This window comes from Neovison vison, chromosome 1, assembly GCF_020171115.1.
Source record: "Neovison vison isolate M4711 chromosome 1, ASM_NN_V1, whole genome shotgun sequence".
In the NCBI taxonomy this organism is placed as follows: domain Eukaryota; kingdom Metazoa; phylum Chordata; class Mammalia; order Carnivora; family Mustelidae; genus Neogale; species Neogale vison.
Window position 1 is genome coordinate 83,919,062 of NC_058091.1, and position 24,817 is coordinate 83,943,878.

Here is a 24,817-nt window from a genome sequence, read left to right on the forward strand (position 1 = left end):
GCTTTGAGGACAAAGATGAGTCTCAGTGGAGCGCCCTGCTTCAGGACCAGTGAGACTGGGCCCCAGTGGGAGAGCCCTGAAGGGCCAGTAAAGCTGTAAGGGGGATTAGGAGATGGGCATTTGTTGTGGAAGGGCTGGGAGACCGGGTGGTAGGGGAAGCTTCCAGCAAAGACAACCCGGCACGCTAAGAGCAGGGCAGTCTGGGGATGATGAAACAAGAATGTGGTCATCCGAATTCTCAACCAAATCTCTGCTGGAATTGTAGGCAGCTCACCTTTGCTTTGGACATCTGACTTCTTTTGTGTCCTCATTGGATGACCTTGGTCAGGTTACTTGACCTTTCTGATCTTCAGTTTTTTCTTTTGTGAAATGGAGGTAGTAATGGGGCTGCCTCATAAGGTTATTGTGGGATTAAATGAGAAAATGCTTGTAAAGCACTAAAAAGAGTGTGCGTTAGCTGTTATTATCAGAGTTTCGGGGAGGAAGCTGCTCTCCCCTGGGGCAAGGAGGTGGAGACAGTAGCCATTAAAATGAGAGCCCAGATGGGGAGGTGAGAACAGCTCTGTACTCCTCCCTGCTAGCCCTTAACAGGTTTGTGATCTATTTTTAATTTGAAAAGAGTGGTTTCCTCATAGAGTGAGCGACTGGTCAGAGGCAGAAAAGAAGTTGCTGAGAAAATCTCAAGTAAAATCCACTGGGCCTTATGAGAAATCATGACTGGTCAAGATCAGCCATGGGAGGGCTCCAGAAACTGCCTCTGGGTCCCGTTGCCCCCTTGGGAGCATAAGGTCAGACCCTGTGAGGGAGGGTGGGGCCTGAGCAGGCTCCTCCCTCCTGGAGGAAGCGTGGGCCTTTCCTCTTCGGGGCTGTGGCTCTGGGACCACTTCCTCCTTCCTTACTCTGAAGCTGGGAGCAGGCCTACTGAGCCCTCTGGAAAGACCAGAGCTCATTCCAGGATGCCTTAGCCCCTCTGTGACCCCAGGTGAGGGTGGCTGAGGGAGCTGATTGGAGGCCTCCCACCCTGTTTCAGGGCGTAGCTGAGGACCACCATGGAGGCCTGCAGAATGGAGGGAGAGAGTAAAGAGAAGCTGGCATCTGTGTCCAGTCTGGTGACCGTGTTTGAAAACAGCAGGTATGGGGTGGTGGGGGTGGCAAGGGTTGCCAGAGCCAACCGGTGGGCTCCCTGTAGTTCCATTGTCCAGCCCGGGCCCCCCTCTGCCCACCCACCACCAGGCCTGGAGCACAGGCCCTCCCTGTCTCCATGGTTAAGGATCAGTACTCGGGCCACCTTGGTCCCCCACAGTGAGCAGTTCTCTCTCTGGGCCCATGCTGGACACCTCCTCCTGTCTGGGCTGTGCCTGGATTCCTGGTAGCATGGAGGAGTGTGGTCAGGCCCCAGGAGCTGGGCAGCAGGGAGGGTGTGTGCACGGATGTGTTGGGGACAGTCCAGAGGTGTGTAGTTGAGTGAGTGTGGGTGAGCCCCACAGTGCTGGGGCTGCAGGACTCCACCCATTGCCTCTCCCTCAGAAATGATAGTGATGCTTATCAGACACTCTTTATAAGTAGGACAACCATATAATTTATCATTCCAATCAGGGCACAATTAAAACTGGAAGTGGATGCCATTAAATTTTTTTGGCGGAGGGAAGGGGGCGAAAGGAAAAGCTGAGACTGTACTGGGCGAACCTGGATGGATCAGCAGCCTACGTTTGGGACACTGTTCCAAGTGACTCGTGTGACTTTTTTCCTTTAATTATCTAACAGCCTCCCGAGGGTAAGTCTATTTGTAGTCCTACCTTCTGATGAGACTGTGGGTGTACAGAGAGGCAGGGAGGCTCAAAATGCTTCAGGTTCATGGATAGAGGCTCCCATCTGAAGGGAAAAACACTGGGCCGGATGTGTGGAGGTTACTGGTGGCCCTGGCGGGGTGTGTGTGTGTGTGTGTGTGTGTGTGTGTGCGCGTGTGTGTGTGTCTGTGTCTGTGTGACATTAATCTACTCTGCAGGCTTTTCTTTTCTTTTCTTCTTCTTTTTTCTTTTTTTGAAGATTTGATTTCTTTACTTGTCAGAGAGAGGGAGAAAGGGAGAGCACAAGCAGGGGTTGCTGCAGGCAGAGGGAGAAGTAGGCTTCCCACTGAGCAGGGAGCCCGACGCTGGAACTCCATCCCAGAACCCCGGGATTATGACCTGAGCCGGAGGCAGATGATTAACTGACTGAGCCACCCTGGGCATCCCCCTGCCGGTGTCTCTTATACCCAGCACTGTGTTAAAAACTGTTGTTGGTAGCATTCTCTGGAAATAGACTCTAAGGTAGAAATTTGCTTCAGTAGATTTACTGGGGATAGTTTTGGGGATGACACTTGTCGGTGCAGGATATAGCACTGGGAGAAGCTGCACTGTGTGTACTTGCAACAGAGGCCTCAGCCTCTCCCGAGGAGCTCTGGAGCTGAGATTTCCATCAGGTTGTTCTATTGAGGCAAAGCCAGGGGTCTTTGTACCCCCACATGGACTAGTCATTGGATATGGACTTGACCTGGGATGGCACAGCATCACCCAGGAACTGTAGTGGACACAGGAGCCATAAGAATGATCCCTGCTGGGAGGATTTCCGTCTTTGGCCATTAAGCTTATGGAATCACTGCGATGCCAGCTCACAGACAATAGATTTCCCAAGAGGAGCCTAGATTCTGTGCTGAGGGCACTCAGAGCAGAGAAAGACTTCTATGGGCTTCGCAGTGCATGTGGCACAGATGTGGGCCTAGAAGGGTAATTCATCTTCTTGAGCTCCTGACCTTTCCCCGCCTCTCCCAGAGTTCTTTGTCAAGCACATTCTAGTTCAGCACCGAGGACAGCTCTAGGCACACCCTTCCTGGCCCACCACACACCCCTTGGAGTGTGGGAAGAGAGCACCACCCAACTCAACAGGCCAGGCATGCCCAGTGGAGACCCTTGGCATCTGTGCCAGGCCCAGGCAACACTGGGCAGGAGGAGGCAGCCTACAGACCAGGATGGGGTCAGAGGAGGCCTTGTCCACAGGGTGAGAGCCACCCGTTATCGGGTGAGGAGCCCCGTGCCAGCAGCCTTGGCTTTGGCTTTCTTGTGAGGTCTCCCCAGCACCTTAGCTGATCTGACACTGAGGGGTAAAAAGGAAACAGAAGCTGGCCTGGGGCACTTGGAGGAAATGCAGAAGCTGAAACCAAATGTAGAACAGAAAGCCAGAGACCCAGCTATTTCCACGGGCTGAGGAACCAGGCACCAGGGTGCCAGACAGGAGTGGAAGAGCCCATGGGGAGCCGTGAGGACTGGTTTCCAATCCTCTCTCTACCACCAAACAGCTGAGGGACTCGGAGCAGACATGTTGACCCTCCGGACCTGCTTCTCCTTAACTCAAATGGGGAGGGGCAGTTTATGGTGAGGTCTCAGGAGCCAGCATGCCTGATCTGGATCCCATCTTTGTCACCCCTAGCTTTGTCACTAACGCTCTCTGTACCTCAGTTTTCTTAGCTGCAAAACCAGGGTCATGAAAACCTTTCTCAGAGTTTTGGAGACTTTGTACATGTCTGGTCTTTCCATCTACCAGCCTGTCTGTCTCATTGCAAGCCTTTCCATACCAAAGAAAATGGGTATAGCCCAAATCGTGGGATATATTCAGTGAGGGTGACCTCTTTTATCTAAAGAATTTAACTAGCCTGTGGACCTAGTAGTAGGATAAACACACATAAAGTTACACAAAGAGGGCATTCCTAGAGGAACAAGGAAACTGCTTCCAGATTGCCTTTCCCCTGCCACTGGAGATGTAGAGGGCACGGTTCCCATGGAAAAGTCCCAGCTTCAGCAACTCTGCCCTCCCTGTAGAGTGTTCCATGGCACCCACCTTTCTCCATATGTAAGTTTCTCAGATTTTAGGGCCTTTCCTGCCACAGAGACTAAAAACAGAGGTGAGATGTACAGGTGAGGATGATCTGGGGCCACTTAGAAAGCACTGCATACAGATGAGGGGTTCCTCACTGCATTTTAAAGAGGGAAGTATGTTGTTCTCCAGAAAACAAAACAAGTCTAAGCTGACTCATTTTGAAAACTGGAGTTCCCTCCGAGAAGATGTTGGGGAAGGAAGTGGATGTTTTACTTAGCAAATTCATTCTGAGTGCAGGGGCCACTTCATACCTGTGATTTGCATTAATCACCCATAATCCCCACCCATAATCCCTACCCATAAGGATAGAAGTGCTATCCTTCTTCCTATTTTACAGCCAGGAAACCCTCAAATCTGTTTTGTTCACCTCAGGACTCCAGGTGCAGCATCCAGAGTCTGCAAGCTGGCGATCGAACATCACTGCCCTGGGGGCAGGGCTCCCCCACCTGCAGAGCCATGGAAGGAGCCCAACCTTGGGGAGACCCTGCAGGGGTCCGAGCCCAGGATGGTTAGCAGGCGGTACCTGAGCTCCCTGAAGAACAAGCTGTCCAGTGGGGCCTGGCGGAAATCTTGCCAGCCTGGGACCGACCCTGGGCTAGGGACACAGGTGCCTAAGGGCTAGAGCATAAGTGGGGAGCTGGGGGGACCCCTTCACTGACCTCCTCCCAGAAAATTCTCTCCGAGCCAAAGCCAGCACTTTCCTAGGTGGGGGTCTTATGTCACCAGAGATCAATTGACAGCTAGATTCTCTCCTCTTAATGGCCTTTGGTTAATGCCTACAGCGCACCCCACTGTTGGCATCATTTCCCGTGCCCCTCACTGAGGGAATCTTTTAGGCAAGGACATGAAAACTCAGACAGCTTAAAGAACTTGTCCGAGGCCACGCAGCTTAGAAGGGTCTCCATTTTGTCAACTGGTACCCTTCCCAAGTGTGGCCTCAGTTTATCCACCGAAGAAGGCAACAATTCCAACTAGAAATAGAGGCTAGTGCAAATGCTGCCGTTAGACTGATCCTGGATGGGTCACCTGCCCAGTCTGGGTGTCGATTTGATTGTCTTTGAAGTTCAAGGGCTAGGGTGCATGACCCTGTACACCCTGGAGCCAGACCACCAGGGGTCATGCCCCAGCTCTTCTGCTTTCTAACTGTGTGACCTTGGGCAAAGCACTTTTAAAGTGCCTCTTTGTGCCGTTCCCTCATTTATAAAATGGGGAGGGTGATCATGTGGTGGCTGAGTACAATTTATTATTTCTCACAAATCTCTGGGTTGACTAGAAAGCTCCCTATGGTTCTTCTATTGGTCTCACTTGGGGCTTGTGTTAGCTAGCTTGGGCCTGCCATGACAAAATGCTACAAACTGGGCGATTTACTGGAAATAGATTTCCTTATGATTCTGGAGACTGGAAGTCCAAGATTAAGGTACTGGAAGGGTGGGTGTCTGGTGAAGGCTCTTGTCCTGGCTTATCAATGGCTTTTGTCTCACTGTGTCCTCATGCACATACTCTCCTGGGGTCTGTCCCTACTCTTCTAAGGACTCCGGTCCTGTTGGATGAGGACTTCACCCTTATGACTTCATTTAATTGTAATTATCACCTTCAAGGCCCTATGTCCAAATACAGTCGTATTGGGGCTTTAGATCTTCAACGTATGGATTTGGGGAGGGGGGCACAATTCAGCCCATGATAGAGTTTCTCCCATGACTGCAGTCAGATGGTGACCAGTGCTGGAATGCCCGAGACAGCTCAGTTCTCAAGCCCAGTATCTGGGTAGGGACAGTAGAAGCTGGGTTCAGCTGGGGTGCTGGCACAGCTGGGCCCTTGGCTCTCTCTCTGACTGAGGTCTTTGGGCCTCTTCTCTCAATAAGTCCTCTCCATCAGGGCAGCCAAATTTCCAGTTGTGGTGGTTCCTGGCTCCCAAAAGAGCATAAGCTTCCAAGAAGCTTCCAAACCTTTTAGGCCTTTGGACCAGGTCTGGCATAGCCCCACTTCCTGCCTCATTCTTTGTTAAAGTGATCCTGGCGCCAGCCTAGATGCACTGTGGGAGGGCATGAGTGCCGGGAAGTGGGCGTTCACTGGGACATCTTTGGAGACTATACCCAGGGTCCCCATCAGAGGAGACCAAAGCTGTCTCTCTCCTTCTCCTTCTCCCCCTTGACCCGACTGCAGGAGCCTGAGGAAAAGAGGATCGTCCAGGAGCTCCTGGAGACAGAGAAGGCCTACGTGGCCCGCCTACATCTGCTAGACCAGGTCAGGGGCCAGAATACTGCCCTGTCCTGCTCTGAGCCCCAGCACGCAGTTCTCCTCTCCCCACCTTCATTCTCCCTTATGTGTACCTCACTGGCGCTGAGAGTTAGGACCTGGCATGTGATTCGAGGAAGTTTCAGTCTTTCACCCCCATTGGCTGGAGCTGGGGCAGAAATGAGGATTTAGGGAATTGATGCCACCTGCCATTCCAGCCCTGGTGCCCAGGCCGGCACCTCGCATGTAGCCTTCCCTGCAGCGCACAGAGTCCTCATCTGTTACCCCCACACCCAACATCCTCACTGTTATTAGACTTCACACATTCTTAAGAAGCCCCAAGCCTGAGGGTTAAATATTTGTGCATTTGGAGCATGATCCTTAGCTTGGTGAAGTCCAAGACCTTGACTGACACGAGGTGGGCCCATTTCTGACATTCATCAGCGGCCAGCCCCCGGTCAAGTCCCTGAGCCTCTAGGCCTTCATTTGCCCATCTGTAAAGTGGGCAGAATACAGCCCTTTCTGTCTCTTCCTGAGGCTGTTTCGAGGATGATGGGAGGCTGAAGAGGGTGAAAGCATCCCCCAGACCACAGAAGGGCCCGGAAAGGCCCCAGGCTGTGCCTGTCTCCGCCTGGGCAGGTGTGCGGGGTGGGGGTGGGGGGCTCTTCTCAGCCATGGACCTAGTGACTGGCAGGTGCGGCTGCAGGTGTTCTTCCAGGAGCTGCTGAGGGAGGCCCGCGCCAGCAAGGCCTTCCCCGAGGACGTGGTCAGGCTCATCTTCTCCAACATCTCCTCCATCTACCAGTTCCACGCACAGTTCTTCCTCCCGGAGCTGCAGCGGCGGCTGGACGACTGGTGAGAGGTCCTCCATAAACACCCGAGCCCCCACGGCCGCAGCCCAGGCCGGGACAGGGTGCAGACCCCCGCGGCACTGGCTTTGGCCTGTTCGGACCCCTGCCCCTGCTGATGGAGACCATCAGCTCCCCTGGGCTCAGTCTGCGTTCACAGTAAGGGGCTTGGACACGCGGGTGCTAAGGGGCTGTGTGTGGGCTGTGTGTGTGTGTGTGTGTGTCCTGGGGAACGGGGTGTGTCGGTCCCCAGCAGGCTGAGGGACTTCAGAGCCAGTGGAAAGAGGCAGTGCTAACTGAGGGCTTCTGACATAGCCGGCCTTGGGTTTCACACCTATGAACTCACTGATTCTTCAAACCCATCTCCTGTGCGGTGATGCAAGGAACTGTCTTCATTTTCAGAGATGACCACTGAAGCATTTGGTGGAGGGATTACTTGCTTCATATATTTTGCTAAAGAAATGCCACAAGGACTGGGGTGTCCTTTAAAATTCTTCAGCAAAGAGAAATGTCCATAGTTGTTGAATTCAGAGTCGGATTTATAGGGCCTCATTATTATATTCTTTTTCCTTCATGACGGCTTAAAGTTTTTCATGATAAAATGTGGGTTGGTTTTTGTTATTTTTATTTTATTTTGAAGATTTAAAAAAAGATTTTATTTATTTGAGAGACAGAGAGAGTGAGTAGGAGGGAGAGGGAGGGAGAATCTGAAGCAGACTCCACTCTGAGCTCAGAGCCAGACAAAGGGCTCAATCCCATGACCCTGAGATCATGACCTGAGCTGAAACCAGGAGTCAGACACTTGACCAAATTCACCACCTAGACACCCCTGGGTGTTTTGTTGTTACTGTTTTAAAGATGACCTTATGCTTACCACCATTCCTGCTTTTTTTCCAATGGGAGAATGGAGTTACAGAGAGGCTAGAGTAAGTGGAACAGTTGGGAATCAAACTCAGGAAGGCCAGCTTGAGGGACCGTGGGGCCCCTCATCGCTGTGCTGTCACAGCCCCTGGGCTGATCTTCAGGCCCTACCACGATATGACCCTGCATATGTTCTTACCCCTCTGGGGCTGTTCCGTCATCTCTAAGATGGGCCGATGACCACCCCTCACAGAGGTGTGAGAATTAAATGGGGTGAGACCCGTGGCGTGTCTTGGACGGTGCTTGGCTTCTGGCCCTTGCTGCCATTACATCAGCTGCCTCAAGTGGTTTCGGGATGTGCGGTGGGGGCCTGACGCTATGCTGGGTCTGCGGGTGGAAGAGAGCAGCATCTGCCCTCGGGGCTCAGAGTCTGAGGGGGCTGGACCCCACACATGTGGGTGAGGGTGATGAGCCCCCATGCCTGCACCCAGAAGTGCAGCGGAAGGACTGTTTTGGGGGGTTGTGTGGTTCAGAGAGCCTGGCCTAACCTGACCCTGCCTGAAGTCAAGAGAGGAGGTCCTCGGGCTGAAGGCAGTACAGGTGGCCCTCTTCCAGGACAGCTACCCCCCGCATCGGTGACGTCATCCAGAAACTGGCCCCATTCCTGAAGATGTACAGTGAGTATGTCAAGAACTTTGAGCGAGCGGCTGAGCTGCTGGCCAGCTGGACTGACAAGTCTGCCCCCTTCCAGGAGGTGATCACCCGCATTCAGGTGAGGCTGGGCAAGGGCTGGGGCCCAGCCTGCACCGCCACCCCGGTGGGTACTGGCTCAGATTCCCCAAGGGATCTGGGGCACCTCCCGCTCAGCTGCTTGCACAGGCTTCCCACACCAGTCTGCCCCACCCACTCCCCCCCGACTCCCGGCCATCTCAGCAGCCCGCTCTGCCCTTCCCCACTCTCAACCCACACTGTTCCTCCTCCCATCCCTCCCCAAGAGCAGCGAGGCCTCCGGCAGCCTGACTCTGCAGCACCACATGCTGGAACCTGTGCAGAGAATCCCACGCTATGAGCTGCTGCTCAAGGAGTACGTCCAGAAGCTGCCAGCCCAGGCTCCAGACCTGGCCGATGCTCAGAGTGAGGACACCACCCCCGGGAATCCACGGGGCTAGGGAGGCCTGAGCCACTCCCCTTTATTGACTGAGCACCCCATCAGCTATCAACATTGATTGTTGGTACTTCCTAGACATTATCTATATCATTAGCCATTTTTTATAGCCACTAAGGCCCAGAGAGATCAAGCAACTTGCCCAAGGTCACACAGCCAGAAAGGAGCAGAGTTGGGATTTGAAGCTATGCCTATATTATACCAAAGCCCGTGCTCTTTCCACAGCACCCTCTGGGTCTGGCTTGGTTTGGGAAGGAATGAGTTGGTCACAGAAGCCCAGTGCCTAAGCCCTATCTTTCAGTGGCTTCCAGCCTCTCCAGTCTGGGTGAGAAATGGCAGCCATCACACAGTCATCTCGTGTGCTGGCCAGGCTTCACCTACACACTCATAGCAGACTCTCGGGCCCCTTTGTTAAGCCTTAAGGACTTTCTGCCTCAGCCCCCAGCCCCACATTTTCAGGAGATAATTCTGGCCCTGTGCCCTCCTTCAGAAGCACTGGACATGATCTTCTTGGCTGCTCAGCACTCCAACGCAGCCATCACTGAGATGGTGAGCAGCTGACCCTCAGGGGTGGGATCAGTAGGCATCCCCAGGGGCCCTGTACCTCCTCCCTGCAGCTCTCAGCCACCCCACCCCCCACCCCAGGTCGCTATCCACTCATCCCCTCGGCCTCTGCTGTCCTCCCCCTCACCTCCCGTCCCTGTCCACACAAGACAAACCTTCCAGAAGCAGGCGGGCCCTGCCGGTCCTTGGCTGAGGGTGCTCCCCCTGTCCCAGGAGCGGCTGCAGGACCTGTGGGACGTGTATCAGCGCCTGGGCCTCGAGGATGACATAGTGGACCCCTCCAACACCCTGCTCCGCGAAGGTCCCGTCCTCAAAATCTCCTTCCGCCGCAGTGACCCCATGGAGCGCTACCTTTTCTTGGTATGAGGATGCTCAGTGGCCCTCTCCCCCTGCCCTGGAGAGGGCGGTCCAGGGGCCACTCCCCACCAGGTCCTGCCTGCCTCGTGTCTGCCTGGCACCACAGGAGAGGCAGGGAAGAGCCTGCTTCTCTGTGCGTTATTGCTTTGGCACCCGGTGACTTTAGACAAGTCACAGGCTAGGTCTCAGGATTTCCAACTGAGGGGTTTCTCAGGTAGGCCCTAGGAAGCAACAGAGGCAGAACTGGAACCCAGTCTGTTAGGCTCCAAACTTTGCGGTATTAAACTGCTCTAGGAACTTTAAACATTAAACTTGCTCTAGGAACGCAAAGCAGGAGAGAATCAGGTTAGCTGATGAGAAGAACTACCCAGATTGGCACTCATGAAGCCGGGGGGGGGGGTTCTCCTGGAAATCTGGCAACTGGTCCTCCCTGGAGGTTTGGAGGAGGGGGCTGTAATGTCCCATGAGCCCCTGTAGCCCTGAGCCCCCATGAGAAAGGCCTTGTAAGTCTGAGGCCCACAGGCAGGGCCACTCTTCAGTGACCATCCTCGTCAGATTGGAGGCCAGATAGACAGCCCCTTCCTCATCACACCTGCGACTCCTGGGAGTTGACCTGGAGCCTGGCGAGAGGAGAGGGAAGCGCAGGGGTGCTCCGGGTCTGCCTCCCCATCCTTCCTGCCCTGCTACCTGCTACCCACTACCCTCACCATTCCTTGTCTCCGGCAGTTCAACAACATGCTACTCTACTGTATACCCAAGGTCATCCAGGTAGGCGCCCAGTTCCAGGTGAGGACCCGCATCGACGTGGCCGGAATGAAGGTGAGAGGCATCCCGGGCTTCTTCCTGAGGCTGGGATGGAGTATGGGGAATGGCAACAGGGTCTGCCGGGTTCTCAACCCAGGAACCCAAATCTGGAGATCCTGGGCTAACATGGAGGTGGGAACGTTTTGGGGTAGGAGCTCTCCCCTGTGGGGGCGCACAGGCCTGACCCACTCTTTGGGACAGTGCCCTCCCTGGACTGACCTCTCTCTGCTTTCCCTATCCACTGCCCCAGAGCTCTAACAACTTTAATATGTGCACGGGGCCCTGGGAGTCTTGCGAAAATGCAGGTCCTGATGCGGTTGGTCTGGGGCGGGACCTGAGACTCTGCATTGCTAACCAGCTCCCAGAGCTGCTACCGCTGCAGGCCACAGGCCACAGTTGGAGCAGTAAGGGTCTGTATGGTCAGCTCCACCGCTGGATGGTGTGTGTGCCCAGCCAGAGATGGCCACAAATGCGTGGGGACAGCAGCCCATAAATAGAGTCCACCAACTGGCTGGTCCCTGTGGATTGGGCCCTGCATCACCCCATCAGACTCTCATGTATCCCTATAGTGGAGGAGTTGTTATTTTCCTTTGCCTGTTTCTTTTAAAAATAACACCTTTTTACTTTAAAGCATAGATAATACACATCCCCAAATCAAATATAAAAAGCGCATACAATGAGAAGTCTCCCCCCAACTCTAGCCCCTAGTTCCCTTCCAGGAGACAGACTTTTTGCTTCTTTGAAGGCCTTCTGGAGGTAGTCTTTGCAGACACCAACTAATAATATATTTATTATTGCTTCTTTACTTACGTTTCGCATAAATAATGAAATCGTTTTCCAGAGACACTGTTCTCCACTCTGCTTTTTTCACTGTGTGCTAAGTTCACTAAGTTCACTCCAGGCTAAGTCTGGTGGTCGTTCACGTCAGGACATTAAGAATGGCCTCACCCTTTGGTGGGTAGCTGCAGGGTGTTCCCGTCTGTGCAAAGTACTATAACCCATTCAGCTAGCCCGCTACTGAGGGACAGCTAGTCGTTCCCCGTGAATAACTACAAAGGAATAAACAGGTACATGCCTGCGTGTGAGTCTATCTGTAGTTAGTCCCATCAAAATCAATCAATCAATCAATCAATCAGTCAATCTGGAAATAAACTGTGGCACATCTAGACCACAGAATATTGTTCGGTGATACAGAGAAATGAGCTACCCAGCCATGGAAAGGCAGGCAGGAAACTTCAGTGCATTTTGCTAAGTGAAAGAAGCCAATTTGAAAAAGGCTACACGCAGTGTGGTTCCAGCTGTCGGACACTCCAGAAAAGGCAAAACTATGGAGACCGTAAAAAGCTCGGTGGCTCCAGGGGTTAGTGGGGAGGGAGGGACACGCAGGTTGGGGGATTTTAAGCACGGCGAAGCTGTCTCATGCTTCACTGGAGTGATATTTGGCCAACCCCCCAGAATGTACAACACCAAGAGTGAATCCTAATGGGAACTGCGGATTCTGGGCGACCATGATGTGTCCATGGAGGTTCATCAGTCCCCACATATGTCCCCCTCTGATGGGGGATGTTGATAATGGAGAGGTTCTGAGTGTGTGGGGGCGGGGGAGGGTATATGGGAAATCTCTGTATCTTCCTCTCCATTTTGCTGTGAACCTAAAATTGATCTAAAAAAATTAAGTCTTTTTTTTTTAAATTAGTTTCAGGGGTAGAATTTAGTGATTCATTAGTTGCATATGACATCCAGTGCTCATTCCATCAAGTGTTCTCCTTAATGCCCATCCCCCAGTTACACCATCCCCCAGCCACTTCTCCAGCAACCCTGTTTGTTCCCTATAGTTAAGAGTCTCGTACAGCTTGTCTCTCCCTCTGTTTTCATCTTATTTTATTTTCCTTCTCTTCTCCTATGTTCATCTATTTTCTTTCTTAATTTTCACATGAGTGAAATCATATAATATTTGCCTTTTTCTGACTGACTTATTTTGCTTAGTATAATACCCTTTAGCTCCATCTCCGTCATTGCAAATGGCAAGATTTCATTCATTTCCATGGCTGAGTAATATTTTAATATTATATATATTCAATATATATATATCTCACATCTTCTTTATCCATTCATCTGTCGATGGACATCTGGGCTCTTTCCATAGTGTGGCTATTATGGACATTGCTGCTATAAACATCTGGGTGCATGTGCTCCCTTTGAATCACTATGTTTGTATCCTTTGGATAAATACCCAGTAGTGCAATTGCTGGGTCGTAGGGTAGAATGATCTCTAACTTCTTTTTTTTTTTTTTTTTTTTTTTTTGACAGAGAGAGAGATCACAAGTAGGCAGAGAGGCAGGCAGAGAGAGAGAGGAGGAAGCAGGCTCCCTGCTGAGCAGAGAGCCCGATGCGGGACTCGATCCCAGGACCCCGAGATCATGACCTGAGCCGAAGGCAGCGGCTTAACCCACTGAGCCACCCAGGCGCCCGATCTCTAACTTCTTGAGGAAGCTCCCTACTATTTTCCAGAGTGGCTGCCCTGGTTTGCATTCCGACCAACAGTGTAAGAGTGTTCCCCTAAAATTCTTTTGAAAGGAAACCGAGGCCCAGAAAGGTTATAATTTGCTTGGCGTCACACAGCAAATCTTGGTTTGAGCAATCATACCAGGTAAAACAGAGTCCAGAGTCCCTGAACAATCACCCTACTGGACTGTCTCCTCTTTAGGCTTCAACTCAGAGACGCAAAGCTTATGCAGAATTGCAGGCATAGTGGAGTAAGTCGGGGGGGGGAGGCGCTTTCTTGACAACTCTCTGATCCCTCCTGAGCTCCAGTGTGTCCTGAAGGTTGGGGCTGGGAGAAGTGGAGGTCAAGTCCGGCTGATCTTGGTATGCTTCCATTTCTCCCATCCGGTCTCCCTGTCACTGTCCCCCCCCCCCCGCCCAGGTTCTGCCCCAGGAGGGAGGTGCAGGTAGGAGTTGAGCCAGGACCCTCAGTCCTCTGGAGAACCCCTGGGCCTCTGAGACCCCTCAGCAGGGAGGACCTTGTCTTGCTCCTGACTGGGCTTACATGGCATTTTGGGCCCAATCAAGGGCCCAAAAGTGGGGTGCAGCTTGAGCATGATGAAGTCCAATGGGGGGAACTGAACTCTCTGTGGGGATTCTAGCCTCCTCCCCACACCTGAGCTGCCTGCAGTCTTTTATGATTGTAGCCCTTCACCCCGTGGCATCCAACTGCCCTTCCTGACTGGTCAGAATGTCCCAGCGGCGAGGGTGTGTGCAGGCTTGTAGGTCTGGGAGCCTTAGTGAGTGAGACTGAGAAAGGCAGGTTTATGGAGAGCAACAGACAGACAGAAACAGAAATGGAGACAGGCAGCCCTGTCTTAGGGCTGGCAGGGACCCAGGTGTAGAAAAAGAGAGGCGGAGATTGACAGATAGAAAAGCCAAGAATAGAGAGATCAACACAGAGTCCTAAAGAGAAAATACACAGAGACAAGACCGAGATCATCAGTGCGTGCCAAGTTCCTGGCTCCTGTCAATCCCAGTGAGCACATTTCCTGCACAGAGTGTCAAATGCTCCAGCAGCTGCCCGGCACCTTCTCCTGAAGGGCCCAGGCTGGGCCAGGGCAGAGCTATCTACCTGCCCGCCATCTGCATGGGAGCCATTTCCCAAGTCTTCAGTCTGAAGGTAGGTCTGGCCTTTGACCACCATGATGGTTCCCACTGGCCTATGACCCTCTTGGCTTCCTCCTTTCTGGATAGCAAGGAAGCCTAGTTCTCAGCAGCTGATTCTCCCAAGGTCCCAGTTGGTCCTAATGTTGTGCCATCCCGCACAAGGCCAGCCTGGGAAGAAGGAAGGGATGCAGGCACATACACACCTGGAGTTTCCATGTACAACTGTGTAGGTTGGGCACTGCACAAGCACATCTCACGTAGGATGAGCACATCTCATCCAAGCAGACATTGTGGACTGTTTACTTAAAATTCTCATTGTCCGGCAGATGGCAGTCAAGTGTCTCGTTCCAACAAAATCTGAATATTATGCAGTTTGCCAACAGATGTCAGTAAAGTGTTTCGAAGAAGGGGTGTCTCTTTCTAATTAGCACAAAAGCACTGTATGGGTTAGCAGGGCCCTTTATGGGCTCAGACGTGGGGAGTGGTCGAGACTGGGCACAGCAGACCCTGGAAATATCCTCTAGAAGCTTTCATCCTGCCCTTCTACAGAGGGGGGTTCTGGCCCCTCTGGTTCCCGTTTTTCTTTTCTTTTCTTTCTTTTTTTCTTCCTTCCTTCCTTTCTTTCTTTTTAAATACTTTATTTATTTATTTGAGAGAGAGAGAGAGAGCGAGAGAGGGAACACAAGCAGTGATAGTGCAAGAGGAAGAAGGGGGCTTCCCACCTAGCAGGGAGCCTGATATGGGGCTCGATCCCAGGGCCCTGGGATCATGACCTGAGCCAAAGGCAGAGGTTTACTGAATGAGCCACCCAGGCACCCCTGGTTCCCCCTTTTCTATTAAAAGCATCATATTTCTTTTTATCTCTGGGCTCCAAACCATAGATTTCTCTTTTCTTTCCCTCCCCCCTTTCCCTCACCAATTAGTCATGGAGTCTTGCCAGATTTCCCCATATCGTCCCCCAGAGAGAAAGCTTCTTGCTTCCCAGGTGCAGGCTGGTCTGTTCCCCCCAGATCCAGCCCTTCTCTGCCCCTTGCACACAGCCGCTAGAGTGACTTTCCTAAACACCTCTTTCCACATCACAGGAGCTTCTCTATGTATCAACCCTCAGAGCCTCCCCATTACCATGGATTCAAGTCCAAATCACATCAGGCACCTTCTAGAGGGAACAGACCAACTCTAGGGTAGAGCAGCCCTAACATGAGGAAGGACATACCCAGAGTCAGTTTCCCTGGGACACCGTGGGCCGGCCTGAGGGTGTGCAAAGGCCTGGTTGCCACAGGGCAGGGAGCCAGCAGAAAGCCTCAGGTAACAGGTAGAACAACAAGGTTCCCCACACCAGAACTCTTGTCTACGTCTTAGTTTCCCCCTTTGACTCTCCACTCTGGGAGAGGTCTACGTTTACGGGACTCTGGGATGAGGTGGAAATAGATGTTCTTCTGCCTTCCCCTGGGAGGCCCAAACCCTGATTTCAAACCCTCATACTGTCCTTTAGCTGCTGTGTGAGCTCAGGTGGGTCTCTTGCCCTCTCTGAGCCTCCATCTCCACATCTCCTAAATGAGGGTGGTAGCATCTCTCTCCCAAGATTACTGTGCAGATTTTCTTTAACTTTTTCTTATGGACAGTTGAGAGCCAAGAAAGTAGCTCAAATAACTTGTGTACACTCATCACCTGATTTCAGCTGTTGTCAACTCAAAGCCAGTCTTGTTTCCCCAGCGTCCCCCTCCTATTCCTCTTTCCACCGGATTGTTTAAGAACAAAGCTCAGACCCATAATCATTTCACCTATAAATACTTCAGTATGTGTCTGAACGAGATAAGAACTCTTTTTTTTTTTCTATAAAAGGTGACAACAGGACCATTATCACATCTAGCAAATTAATACTAATTATTTAATAATACTAAGATCCTTTGGTTTTCTTTGACGTGTAAATGCCTTCTTACAGCTGATGTGTTTGAATCATTTGGGATGTGTTTCTGACATCCCTTCTAATCCATTACACATCCCCTCCTTCTCCTTTTTTCTCATGTTTTAATTGAAGTAATCAACTCATTCTCCGGGAGCATTTCTCACGGACTGGATTTTGCTGACTGCACCCCTGAGGTGTCACTCAACATGTCCCATGGTCCCCCGCATTTCTTGTAAACTGGCAGTTAGCCTAGAGGCCTGACCAGATTCGGGTATGCGAGACCATGACTGGCTGCCACTGCCCTCAGGAGGAGTGTCGCAGCTAAGAATTAGGGTTGGTTGGCGGGTTCAGCAGTACGTGTTAACTGAGAACATGTATGGGGAGCCCTGAGCTCAGTGGCTGGCACATAGTAAGCATTTCTCACCGGCAGACTTCATGATGGCCATGGACTTGGGGTTCTCAGACAGGGGAACAGTGAAAGACAGGAAGTGGGGGGAGATGTCTGTCAGATCTCTGGATTGGGCAACCAATTTCTTCCTTCACTGTATGGGATGAAGAGTCTTATTCTAGACCTTAGGTCTGCTCTTGAAAAAACTCTGTCCCCAAACCCAATTTATGACCCAATTTCCATCTTTGGTGAATCCTTTGAGAAACTGTCACTCCTACCTCACACAGAGTCAACTTAGCTGCCGCTGAAATTCTAGGAGCCTTGACATCCTGTTTGCTCAGGTGCATTTACTTGGCTCCGCAGATTTTGGGAGGCCATGGAGAAGGTCCTCATACCTGTCCCTCAAATTCGAATTGTTCCTTGGGCACGATCCACCTCCATCCACCCCACAGTGCCTGGAGGGACGGGGTGTGACAAGTCTGAACGAGTCATCTCCCTCTCATTCCCGAGCAGGTTCGGGAGCTGACTGATGCGGAGTTCCCCCACTCCTTCCTGGTGTCAGGGAAGCAGCGCACTCTGGAGCTGCAAGCCCGGTAGGCATGGAGCTGGGGGCTGGGCCAGGCGGGAAAACCAGGAGTGGCTGCTCTCCTCAACACCTGTGTTCACTTTCCGAGCAGGTCCCAGGAGGAAATGATTTCCTGGATACAGGTACCAGAACATTCCAGGGCCCCTGGGGTTCTGAACCCAGCCTACCCACCCAGGCCAGGGAGGGGGAGGGTGTGCGCGTGTGTGCACACATGCCCAGCTGCTCCCTGTGCTTCCTCAGGGGTCGCTCCGTGTTAGTTTGGAATGAGACCTGGGTTGAGATCTTGCTGCCTTTCGCTGCCTAGCTGGGTGGCCTTGGGCAGGTCACATAATGTCCTTGAGGCTCAGTTTTCCCATCTGTAATCTGGGGCTGTTTCTCCTCCCTTGAGTCAGCTGGGTGTGTTTAGAACCCGGCACCCAGCACCCAGGAGGCCTCCAGCAGTGTCTGTTGACCGAATGGGTGGATGGACAGAGGAGTGAGCCCTCCCTGCCACTCCCTAACCGCCTCCCGTGTCCCCTTAGGCCTGCCAAGCGGCCATTGACCAGATTGAGAAGCGGAATGAAACCTTCAAGGCTGCGGTCCAGGGCCCTGAGGGAGACACCCAGGAGCAGGAAGTAAATGAAGCCTTTGCCTCCCTCGTGGGAGCCACCAGCCTCACACAGGCGCATTCCCTCTCTTGGCTCTGCCCAACCCAGCCTGGAGGGCGGGGGGAATGTCACCCACTGGGACTGATTTAAAGGGACCCAAGAAAGCCCACCCACCCCCACATCAGAGACTCCGTGCTAAAGGTTCTCCCATTAGCAAAAATTTCCTGGGAGCCTCTCTGTGCAATCCTCCCTAGGAAGGATTTCATGTCTGTGTAGCTCAGGCTGTGGGGGGAGGCAGGTTGGGGATGAAAGTGCCCGTGAAACATTAAGACCAAGGGAAGGTGGGAGGCAGGTGGGGTGGGAGAGGGAGAGTGGGGGACGTGACTTCCACTCTGAGCTCCGAACTCTGGCTTGCTGGGTGTCTTTGCTGAGTCCCTTGACATCTCTGGGCTCAGCTTCCTCACCTGTGCAAAGGGAGTCATATGAACTGATCCGTAGTATAGTGCTTGCCGGTTTGGTCGGCTTCGAGCGGAAGCCCCTGGGAAGCAGGTGGGCAGAAGGCCCCCGGGCCTCGGGGCAGGGTCAGAAGGGGGTCCTGAAGCCCCCACCTGACCGCCCAGCAGCTGCAGTCCGAGGAGCTGGGCCTCCGGGCACCACAGTGGGTCCGGGACAAGATGGTGACCATGTGCATGCGTTGCCGGGAGCCCTTCAACGCCCTGACGCGCCGCCGGCACCACTGCCGCGCCTGTGGCTACGTGAGTACTCCTGCCAGCACCTGTCCCCTCACCTGTCCCTCGTCGGCCTCCACCCTCCCAGCCCAGGGGCCCTCTGGTCTCCCCACCAACTCTGCCGGCCTGAACCCATGCCACCCAGGGGCGCTGGGTGCTAACTCAGGCCCGGATATGTGAGTGGCCTTGTTTGGATCTTACAATGTCCCCCTGCGACCCAGCGGCTTCTGTGATCCCCGTTCTGCACAAGGGCAAGTGAGGCTCGCAGGGCTTAGACGAGGTGCTTGAGACACCCTGTGAAGTGGCCCTGTGGGTTCCCCTGTTCTTACCACTGCTTCCTGAGAGCCCCACACCCAGCCCGGGGAGGTGGTCTCCCAGTCCAGGTGGGACGTGCACCCAGCAGTCCCAGCACCCCACCAGCCCCATGCCTGTCCTCCCGTCTTCTTGCGCGACCTTGGCTCTTGGGCCCCTCCTCTCTGGGAATTCCTTGGCCCTCCAGCACCTGCTCAGTTCTGCGGCTAACTGTGCCTGAGTTTCCTCACCTGGGCGGTAGGGATTATAATAACTGCCTTCAGGGTGGTAGTGAGCTCCTCCTTTCCTTCCTCAACAGTTTTGGGTGGGGCTCGCTCAGAGCCGCAGTCACCAGCTGATTGAGGAAGGAACCTGTCCCCTCCTTGTATCAGCTCAGGCCCGGTTCCTCGAGGCAGATCCTGCTTTGCTTTTCAAGCACCCGCTGCACTTGGGCTGTTCTCTGTGGACCCAACAACCCCCCTCGGTTTACTCTGCAAACAGAGAAGCCCTTTATGGCCTCAGTCTTTAATGACCTCCAGGAGACAGGAGACCAGCTGGGCAGGGAGGTGTCCCCAAAATGCACTCCATGGCAGTTGGGGCACAGAGTAAATTTCAAGGACTGGGAACACACCTGTGTTCAGACCTAAGTGAGGCGTTCTATCAGAGCCAAATAGAAAGGATCCGGGGATTAGCCACTGTTCTTGGTGATTCACGTCTGCAAATAAGGGTTGAGTCCATTCATGATTGTAATTTGGTAAGTAGTTCCCTAAAACATTATTTAAAATAGTTAAGAAATACAAAAAGGTGCATAGAGTAACGATACCTGTGACCTTCAAGGTACAGGGAGGAAATATAACATTTTGACAACTGAATGAAATGTATGATCTTTGATTGAATCGTGGATGGGAAAAACAAAACCAGCCGCAGAGGCCCTTATTGGGAACTTTGGGGAAAATTTGATCACAAGCAGTAATCCTAGATGGATGTTAAATTTCCCAAGTGTGATCATGACATAATGAGCAGGCAGGAAAATGCCCTTGTTCTTACGCGACACCAGCTATTTATTTGAGGGTATGGTGTCACAATCACTGTAATTTATACTCAAATTGTTCAGAAAAAAAGTACATTGATATATAGAGAGCAAATGTGGCAAAAATGTTAAAAAAGTTAAAAAACTTAACTTTTTTGCCAAACTTAACCAAATGTTAAGTTTGGTGGGGACAGTATCATTGCAGTGTTCTTTTGACTTGTCCGTAGGTTTGAAATTTTTCAGACTAAAAAGCTGGGGGAGGAGAAAATAAATATACACTAGCAAGATAAAAAAAATTTAAAGCTCAATAAAATGAAATATTCCCAAGGTAGTTAAAGCCCCCTGTGTAGGGCTCTGTGAGATACCCCTGGCCCAATTTCAGGATTTCTCATGCCTGCACCGACCTTTGTATTCTGTGAGTCATCTTTTCAGTCATTTGGGTGCCCAGTTCCTGTCTCCCCACCTGCCAGACCGGAATCCTGGTGAGGGTGGGGCTGGCCAGGCCTTCTCCAGTGGGGCCCTCCCACATGCTGTGTTGGCCACCCAGAGGAGCCCCCTCGTCTCTGTGTCTTGCCCCCCATTTCCAACCCCACATCCTAGACTCACGGTGACACCCCAGTCTCCCTGGAGGTTACAGCCTACACCCCGCCCCCCATGCTTCTCTCCGAGTCTTGCCAGGCCTCTTTCTCCTGGCTTCCTGGCATGATCCGTGTTGGTCTGCCTGGGGGCTTTCTCCTCGCTGGGCCAGCAGGGGGAGGGTGGGGGGCATTCCCCCCAATGCACATGACAGATCTTCCTGGCAAAAACAACCCGCCCTTCATTTTTATATTAGAACACGCTTGACTCTAGGATTGCATGAATCTTAAAGCTAAACCATGGAACTTTAAATACCTGTCTTGTCCCAGGGAGGGCCAGCTGCTGCCTGTGAGTGGAGGGGCCCTAGGGAAGTCACTGACCCCCTTGCGGAACATGGAAGGGCCAGCGCTGTCCACCTGGTGGGGAGGCTGGGACAATCAGAGGAGATGGCAGAGGGGAGAGAGAGCTTGGAGAAGTGAATTAGAGGCAGGGGTATGTGCAGGGAAGCCCCTGGGATTAAGAGCTGCTCTCACAAAAGGGGAATCAAGACACACCTGTGGGGGGGGGGTGTGGATTGCAGCTGGGGGGAGCTCTTGAGCTCCCAGCTAGGGGAGCGCAGGGCCTGAGCTCTCCCCTGAAGCCATGGCCTCCAGGCTGGGCCTCTGCCAGCACAGGGGACCACCTGTCTCTGCCTCCATTCCTCTCCTGAAGTTTGCTTTGTCTTCCTCCTGTCCCCAGGGGCTCTCATGCCCCCCACCATCTCCCAGGTGCCAGTGCCAAGGCACCAGTGCAGCCCTCCTCTGCCTCACCTCAGGCCCCAAGCCCCTCCTTCCCCCTCCTCACCTAGGTGGTGTGCGCCAAGTGCTCTGACTACCGGGCTGAGCTCAAATATGATGGCAACAGGCCCAACCGCGTGTGCTTCCACTGCTACACCTTCCTCACTGGAAATGTGCTCCGCGAGGACAAAGAGGACAAGAAGCGGGGCATCCTAGAGGTGAGCACAGAGGGCCTCCACTCAGCAAGTGCTGGCCCTGTCCTTGGTGCTCAGGACCAAGCCTGCCGAGGTCACGCTTGCCATCCTTCTCTCTGCCTGTGGTCCTGGGGAGGTGGGGAAAGACCCCCCATGCCTTCCAGCTGAACACAGCTTCCAGGGTTCACGGCTGTGCCCCTCCACGGACCTCTGCCCACTTTCCAGTCTTCCCCGTTCCCTGCTCACACCTTCCCCACCCAGGAGGCCACATAGCCCTCTCCCTGCTCGGGTCCCAGGTCTGTTCCTGGGGCAACTCACAGGTGATCAGCCCTCCCAGCACTACCCCAAGCTCAGGCTGGCTGGGGCTTGACCACAGCTCTGCCACCCACCAACTATGTGACAATAGGGCCCTGATGGGACCTCTCTGAGGCTCAGGGACAAATGACCTCTCCTTGTAGGGTTGCTGCAAGGACTAGAAATGGTGATTGTCAAGCCCCCGGTCCAGTGTCTGACACAGGGTGGGTGCTGCATCCCCCAACAGCCCAACAGTCAGTCTCTCTCTCTCTCTCTCTCTGGTTTTTAGAAAGGGTCCACGACAGGGTCCGAGCAAAGCATCATGTGCGGCTTCCTGCAGCTGGTTGGGGACAAGTGGGGCAAGAGTGGGCCCCGGGGCTGGTGTGTGATCCCCCGGGACGACCCCCTCGTCCTCTATGTCTATGCTGCCCCTCAGGTAATGCCACCCCCTGGATCCCAGACCTTGGCCTTCTCATGGTATGTGTGTGTATGGGGGGTATTTTTGGCCCCATATGCTAGAGGAGGAAACTGAGACCCAGGGAGGATGTGGTTCCCTCCAGTCAGAGGGTTAGTGGCTCTCAGAGCTGGGCCTAGACTCCAGGTCACAACAGCTTTGCCCAGCGGGCAGCCAGTCCTCCTCCATCATGATGCCCTCCCACCAGTCCATCCTGCTTCCTGGGTGTTTGGGGAGCAAGAGGTGGGTATGTGGCTTTTACCTTCAAATTGGCTGTCCCACGTGCTGGGGCTGAGCAGAAAGACAGTGGCCCATGGCTCTCTCCTTCCCTCCTAGGACATGCGGGCTCACACCTCCGTCCCCCTGCTGGGCTACCAGGTGACTGCGGGGACCCAGGCTGACCCTCGGGTCTTCCAGCTGCAACAGTCAGGCCAGTTTTACACCTTCAAGGCTGAAACCGAGGAGCTGAGGGACCGCTGGATGAAGGCCATGGAGCGGGCTGCCAGTGGCTGGAGCCCAAGGGGGCCCAATGATGGAGACCTGTCCGACTGACCCCCAGCCGACCACTCTCCCCTTCAGAGCCCGACTCCTGCCTGGGGCTGACCCTGTGGCATCTGTGATCCACTATTCCACGTTGAGCTTTCAAATAACCAATTTCCAGGGGCACCTGGCTGGCTCAGTCTGTAGAGCATACAACTCTTAATCTTGGGGCCATAAGTTTGAGCCTGCGTTGGGTATAGAGATTACTTAAAAAAAAAAAAAAAATTAACTTTAAAAAACAAACAATTTCTAGTCATTGGCGCCCAGACGGTGTATCTTGATCTGGGATTCAGAAAATGTGGGTCTGTTCCTTTGGGGAGGGGGTGACCAAGTATCCCTGTTTGCCCAGGGCTGAGGGGTTTCCTGGGGTGTAGGACTTACAGTGCTAATACCTGAAAAGTCCCAGATAACCCAGGACTGTTGGTCACCAGTATGGTTCGCCACTGGGCTCTACATTAGCATCACCTGGGAAATTTCAAAAAAAAAAAACTAAAACAAAACAACGAAGGGGTGCCTGGGTGGCTCAGTTGGTTAAGCGTCTGCCTTCAGCTCCGGTCATGATCCCAGGGTCCTGGGATCGAGCCCCACGTCAGGCTCCCTGCTTAGTGGGGAGTCTGCTTCTCCCTCTCCCTCTGCCCCTCCCCGCCCCACTCATGCATGCTTTCTCTCTGTCTCAGATAAATTAAAAAAAAAAAAAAATCTTAAAAAAAAAAGATTTTAAAAAACTCTAAAAATTTAAAAAATACCAATGCCCATATCCATTACAAAGATTGTGGATTTCATTGGTCTGGGGTGAGGGAAGCACAGGAATGCTTTAGGAGTACCATCCTGAGTCTCAGCTTGGACTACCCAGATGAAGAAGAGAGCAAGCAAATCGGCAATGGTTGAGCACCTGTTGGGTGCCAGAGGTGATAATAATCAGAATAAAAAATAATAAACATCTACTGGGCCAGGCACTGCACTGGGTGTGGGACCGTCTCATTTCACTCTCAGGAGTTACAATCCCCATTTTCCAGATGAGGAGACTGAGTCCCAAAGAGGTTTAGTTATTGGCTCCAGGTCCTATGGCTGGTGGGTGCCAGAGCCACGTCAAAGCTCTTTCCATCAGGCAAGCAGAGAGGGGAGGAGAGCGGGAAAGAGGGGAAAAGCGGGGAGGAGGAGGAGAGGGCAGGAACAGCTTGTCCTGCCCAGGGCTCGCAGGTGAGGCTGCTTTTCCCAGAGGGACCACTAGGGGGTAGCAGTGATCCCAGCGTGGGCCCTGACACCCTGAGCCCTTTCCATCAGGCCCGCCAGCTGGGCTCTGCCCTTAAATAAGGCAAAACAGGGGGGTCCTCTGGGTGGCTCAGTGGGTTAGGTGTTTGGCTCAAGTCATGATCTTAGGGTCCTGGGATCCGCCCGGCATCAGGCTCTGAGCTCAGGGAGCAGTCTGCTAACATTTCTCTTTTCCTCTGCCCCTCCCCATGCTCTCTCTCTCTCTCTCAAATAAATAAAACTTAAAAAAAAAAAAAAAAAAAAAAAGGCAAAATGGATGAGCCATAGATCTTTGCTCCATTCCTGGCCCAACAGTTTGCCTGCGCCCAACCTGAGGCTACCTCCCTGCTGTAAGGTATTTTAAAAAGCCCAAGAAAACCTCATTGGCACAGTCTCTCTGGAACCAGCCCAGCCATGAGTTCGTTCTTTCATTCCACAAATACTTGTTGAGTGTCTTGATAGGAGCCAAATGCAATTCCTGTACTGTGGAGATAGCAGTGAATGAGACCGACAAAAATGTCTGCCTTCATGGAGTTTATATTCTTATACAACAAAATAAATACATCATCAGATGTGATGAGTGCTTAAATAGAGTGACAAATCATCCCAGACTTTCCTAGTTTTAAAACTGAAAGTTCTTAGGGACGCTTGCCTGACTCAGTTCGTGGAGCATCCAACTCTTGATCTCAGGGTCATGAGTTCAAGCCGCATGTTAGGTGTAAAGATCACTTAAATAAATAAAACTTAAACAAAACAAAACACCGAAAGTTCTCAGGTTCCAGGAAACGCCTTGGTTCCAGGCAAACCAGAATAGTT

The 24,817-nt window shown here is 52.7% G+C and overlaps 1 protein-coding gene across 3 annotated transcripts; it reads left to right on the forward strand.

Moving 5' to 3' along the window:
* The first annotated feature begins 900 nt into the window (after nt 1–900).
* FGD2 (FYVE, RhoGEF and PH domain containing 2) lies at nt 901–23,280 on the forward strand. Of its 3 annotated transcripts, none has more exons than XR_006384715.1 (16): nt 901–1,132; nt 4,285–4,519; nt 6,076–6,156; nt 6,854–7,002; nt 8,472–8,628; nt 8,852–8,990; nt 9,512–9,570; nt 9,799–9,945; nt 10,669–10,761; nt 17,208–17,287; nt 17,372–17,402; nt 17,802–17,894; nt 18,488–18,622; nt 21,340–21,486; nt 22,046–22,453; nt 22,547–22,631. XR_006384715.1 is itself a non-coding variant. In XM_044250298.1 (16 exons), exons 1-16 carry the CDS (start codon nt 1,050–1,052, stop codon nt 22,760–22,762), a joined length of 1,992 nt encoding a protein of 663 aa, XP_044106233.1. In that variant the 5' UTR covers nt 901–1,049; the 3' UTR covers nt 22,763–23,280. The 3 variants fall into 3 exon arrangements, 2 of the variants coding, with proteins under 2 accessions (XP_044106233.1, XP_044106236.1); XM_044250298.1 differs by having other exon boundaries at nt 22,046–22,192; nt 22,547–23,280; XM_044250301.1 differs by having other exon boundaries at nt 18,491–18,622; nt 22,046–22,192; nt 22,547–23,280.
* Nucleotides 23,281–24,817: the final 1,537 nt, after the last annotated feature.

Coding starts and splice junctions, on each gene's coding strand:
- FGD2 (XM_044250298.1), top strand. CDS start 1,050: ATGGAGGCCTGCAGAATGGAGGGAGAGAGTAAAGAGAAGCTGGCATCT. Junction 4,520..6,075: donor ACCCTGGGCTAGGGACACAG/GTGCCTAAGGGC, acceptor ACCCGACTGCAG/GAGCCTGAGGAAAAGAGGAT. Junction 10,762..17,207: donor TCGACGTGGCCGGAATGAAG/GTGAGAGGCATC, acceptor ATTCCCGAGCAG/GTTCGGGAGCTGACTGATGC.